At 50.7% G+C, this 5009-nt stretch overlaps 1 protein-coding gene across 1 annotated transcript in view; it reads left to right on the top strand.

Annotated features, from left to right (window-relative positions):
- Nucleotides 1-596, top strand: part of IQGAP3 (IQ motif containing GTPase activating protein 3) — a 41552-nt gene extending 40956 nt beyond the window's left edge. The window contains exon 38 of the mRNA XM_008051021.1: nt 361-596. Within this exon, the coding sequence (XP_008049212.1) occupies nt 361-474 (114 nt within the window). The 3' untranslated portion in view covers nt 475-596. The remainder of the gene's footprint in view (nt 1-360) is intronic.
- The last annotated feature ends 4413 nt before the right edge of the window (nt 597-5009 follow it).

Here is a 5009-nt window from a genome sequence, read left to right as displayed (position 1 = left end):
GGGTCTCGAACCCGCAGGCTCAGGCAATCCACTCACCTCAGCCTTCCAAAGTGCTGGGATCACAGGCTGAGCCACCAAGCCCAGCTCTTTTTGATTTATTGTAGAGACAAGGTCTCACCATGTTGCCCAGGCTGGTCTCAAACCCACAGGCTCAGGCAGTCCTCTCGCCTTGGCCCCCCAAAGTACTGAGATTACAGGCTTGAGCCACCGTACTCAGCCATGTGTAGTTTCAATGCCTTGCTTCAGTGGCCTGTGCCACTGGGGACTGCAGGCATCTCCGTGATGTCAGTGTTTTATGGACAGTTTGACTGGACCAAAGCCCAAAGCCCTTACACTTCCCTCCCTACCCCTTCCCTCCAGGACCTCCTGCAGCTCCAGTATGAGGGTGTGGCTGTCATGAAACTCTTCAACAAGGCCAAAGTCAATGTCAACCTTCTCATCTTCCTCCTCAACAAGAAGTTCTTGCGGAAGTGACAGGCAGAGAGAGGGTGCTGCCCAAGCCCCTCCTACTTTGCTGGATGTTTTTCTTCAACACTAACTCCCTACTCTGCTTCCCTGTAGACACCCAAGCTCAGGACTGGGAAGGCCCAAGGATTTTTTTTTTCTTTTTGAGTTAGAGTTTCACTCTGTCGCCCAGGCTGGAAAGCAGTGACACACTCACAGCCACCGCAGCCTCGACCTGCTGGGCTCAGGTGATCCTTCCGCCTCAGCCTTCCTGGTAGCTGGAACTACAGGCACGTGCCACCATCCCCAGCTAATTTTTTTTATTATTGTAGAGACGAGGCTTGCCAAGTTGCCCAGGCTGGTCTCAAACCCCTGGGCTCAGGCAATCCTCTCACCTTTGCCTTCTAAAGTGCTGGGATTATAGGTGTGGGCCACTGCACCAGGTGGCCCAAAGATTCCTACCCCTACCCGACTGGATGGGGCTTGCCTGCTTGGCCACAGGCAGTATCTCTTCTGATGGGCTAAATCGAGCCTTGCTGGGAGTCCGGCCACGTGGCTTTTACCACATGTGACAAACCCCTGGTTTTCCAGCCAGAAGAGGAGACCTAAACCTGGAGCTTGCACCGTGGCCTGGGGGGCTGTTGCTCTTGGGTCTGCTACTGCCCTCCTGTGGTCACCCCCATATTACAAGCACTGCACCAGCGGCCTGCTTTCCCCTATGCCTTCCTTCTCTGCACTCCCATAAAACAAGGCCAGACTCCCTGACCTTACCTCCCACTCCATCATCCCTACCCCCCTGCTCCATCAGCTGTGGGTGCTCCCGTCCTGCCAGGGCCCAAACCGCTGGGACGCCATTCACCTTCCAGTCCTCAGGCTCTCACTGGCCAGGGAGTGGGAGGGCAGTGCTTGTGAGTGCCTGGGTGGCATGTGGCACTGTTGGCGTCCGTGGCCAGATGACCTCCCGTGAACCTCAAATCTCATTTCTTGTTCGTGGTCTGTTCTATATGTGGGTTACCAGGGTATTTAATCTCTCCCACCTCTGTGCTCTGGATCACTGCAGCCTGATTCATGGCTTTAATTCTTTCATTTTTCTTTTTTTTTTTTTTAGCTCAAAGAAACAGTTCTCATCTCCCATATTCAAGCTAATATCCATGCCAGTCTTTGATACCTTGTATTTAAAGTCACCTGGGGTCAGGGCCATAGGGTTCTCACTGGTGTTTAAGATCTTATTATTTCAGCTTAAAATGATCAGAGAGCCGTCTTTCCCTTTTCTCTTTCACCCGCAGGACTCTCAGGCCTCCAAGCTGCTGCTTCCAGGCAGTTCCACAGATCTGCAGTCCTGCCTCTGCCCCTGCTCGCTCTTGTCCCCCCATCTGCCCAGCTTCCTGTCCTGTTGCCCTTCTGATTTTACTTTAATAAAGGGGCTGTTACTCCCACATCTGTTGTTAACTCCTTATTCTCTTCCTGCAGAGCAGGCCTCCATCTTCGCTCCGGGAACCCTTCCTGCGGCCTCCCCCGGCCCACTGCCTGCCTCCAGCATGGCCCATTCTGCCCATCTGAGCTCATAAAAGCTTAATGAGATGTGGCATTCATTCTCTCTCCTGTCCCCCAAGGGACAGAGAGGAGTAGGGTTGCCTCGGTTTCGAGTCTGTTTTGTCAGCCGCTCTGAAGACTAAAGCTGAGAGGAGAAGCCCGGCTAAGTTCTCCCACCGTTTTGTGACAGGTTCTTTTCCTGAGCCCTAGGTGGTGACACCCCAGGTACTGAGCTGCCACTCCTTCAGGATGGCAGATTCCACCCTGATCCAAATCCCCTTCCATGGAAAAGGCTGCCTCCTTGCCTCTCTGTTTTCAGGAAGTAGGGAGGGAAGTCTGGGGTAGAGGGCAGTACAGGCAGACCCCTGCCCTGGCATCTGAACTCCCCAGCAGCTCCTACTGGGTGCCCATGTCTGCCTGGCACAGCCTACCTCCCTCCACTCCGTCCCATTCTGTCACTCAGGATCTGTCTCGCTGTCACATCCAATCTTAGTCACAGCCTCTCCCCCCCTTAACATGTCACAGCAAAGACTTCAAGTATTGCTTCACTCTGGGTGACAGTGACACCAGCGGATCCACATTTCTCCACGTGATCAGTCATCATTAAAAATTTCACGCCAAGTGGCCCCGCGACTGTCCCACTGTGATGCACCCCCAATCACATGATCATAGCCACATATGCCACATGGAGAAATGCCACAATAGCTACCATTACTGAGTGCCTGTCGTGGGCTGGGATAGTTGCAAACGTTCACTCCTCACAACCTGACAAAGGTAAGTGGCCACCACCTTGGTCTAACATGGCGAAGCTGAGGTTCAGAGGGCTGGACCTGATCACTATCCATGACTACTCAACTGGTCAGGGCAGAACAGGGCTTTAAACTCAGGCCTGTCTACTCGGAGTGGGTGTATTTATTCCCCTGCATTTTTCTCTTCTCTGAGGGAAACATCTTCACTTCCTCCAACCTACCCTCTCAAGCCCACCCCATGCTCCTCCACCCTGGTAATGGTCCTTGAGAAGCTTGAGTTTATCTGTGTCCTTGCTGACCCTCAAATGCCTGATCCAAGATACAGCCATTTGGCTTCGGTGGGTGGGAGTATATGCTGGTACAAACTCTGGAGCACCATTTAGCAACATCAAGATCATAAGGTCTTTTTAGATAAGGTGGCATGAAAAAAAACTAGTGCAGGGTGCCAGGACAACTCACTGGGGAAAAATGGTGCTGGACCAACCAGATATCCACATGCAAGAGAGGAGGAGGTGGGATTCCCACCCCACAGCCTATACAAAAAACATATCACAGACCTAAATCAAAGAACGAAAAATATAAAAAACTCTTACAAGAAAACAGATATAAATTTTTTTGACTTTGGACCAGGCTCAGTGGCTCAGCCTGTAATCCTAGCACTTTGGGAGGCTGAGGTGAGTGGATTGCCTGAGCCCACAGGTTCAAGACCAGCCCAGGCAACTCGCCAAGACCTCATCTCTACAATAAATAAAAAATAAGCCAGGTGTGGTAGCGTAGGCCTGTAGTTCCAGCTACTTGGAAGGCTGAGGCAGAAGGATCACCAGAGCCCAGAAGGTGGACACTGGGGTGGCCGTAAGTGTGTCACTGCACTCCAGCCTGGGCGACGGAGTGAGATTCCAACTCAAAAAAAAAAAAAAAATTCTGACTTTGGATTAGGCAATGGTTTCTAAGGACATCAAAAGCACAAGTGGCAAAAGAAAAAAACAGGTCAATTAAAAACTGGTGCTTGAAAGGACACCCTCAAGAAAATAAAAAGGCAATCTACAGAGTAGGAGAAGATATCTGCAAATCACATATCTGATAAGGGATTTATATCTGAATATATAAAGAAATCATAACAATAAAAATACAACCCAATTAAGAAATGGGCAAAGAGCCGGGCTCGGTGGCTTAGCCTGTAATCCCGCGCCTTTGGGAGGCTGAGGTGAGTGGATTGCCTGAGCCCGCGGGTTCGAGATCTGCCTGGGCAGCGAGACCTCATCTCTACAATAAATCAAAAAATCAGCCGGGCGTGGCAGCGCATGCCTGTAATTCCGGCTACTTGGAAGGCTGAGGCGGAAGGATCGCCAGAGCCCAGCAGGTCAAGGCCGCGGTGGCCAGGAGCAGCCACTGCACTCCAGTCTGTGCGACAGAGGGAGACTCCAACTCAAAAAAAAATAAAAATAAAAATAAATTAAAAAAAAGAAATGGGCAAAGGATTTGAACATGCATCTCCAAAGAAGATATACACATGGCCAATAAACATCCTAAAGTATGTTCAATATCACTAGTCATCAGGGAAAAGTGAATCAAAATCACCATGAGGCCTGGCACGGTAGCTCACACCTGTAATCCCAGCACTTTGGAAGGCCAAGAAGAGAGGATTGCCTGAGGCCAAGAGTCGGAGACCAGCCTGGGCAACATGGCAAGACCTTGTCTCTACACTAAATCAAAAAAGTAGCTGGGCATTGTGGTGCACACAGGTAGTGCCAGCTACTTGGAAGGCTGAAGCAAAAGAATCATCTGAGCTCAGCAGGTCGAGGCTGCAGTAGGCATGATCATGCCACTGCACTGCAGCTTGAGCCACAGAGTGAGACTCTGACTCAAAACAAAAAGAAAAAAATCACTATGAGATACTATTTTAGCTGGGTGCGTGGCTCACGACTATAATCTCAGCACTTTGGGAGTGGAGGCAAGAGAATTGCCTGAGTCCATGAGTTCAAGACCAGCCTGGACACCATGATGAGATCTTGTCTCTACAATAAATTTTTTAAAAATTAGCCTGGCATGGTGGCACATGCCTGAGGCTGAGGCGGACAGATCGCCTGAGCCCAGCAGGTCGAGGCTGCGGTGGCCATGAGCATGCCACTGCACTCCAGCCTGGGCGACAGAGAGAGACTCTGACTCAAAAAAAAAAGAGAGAGATACTATTTTGTTCTCACTAGGATGGCTAAAATAAAGCAGACAGCTGGGCTCAGTGGCTCAGCCTATAATCCCAGCACTTTGGGAGGCCGAGGTGAGTGA

Source organism: Carlito syrichta, unplaced genomic scaffold (assembly GCF_000164805.1).
Source record: "Carlito syrichta isolate Samal-C Ts95f unplaced genomic scaffold, Tarsius_syrichta-2.0.1 Scaffold156294, whole genome shotgun sequence".
NCBI lineage: Eukaryota > Metazoa > Chordata > Mammalia > Primates > Tarsiidae > Carlito > Carlito syrichta.
Note: the sequence above shows the minus strand (reverse complement) of the source record. Positions and strands in the feature narration are given on the sequence as shown.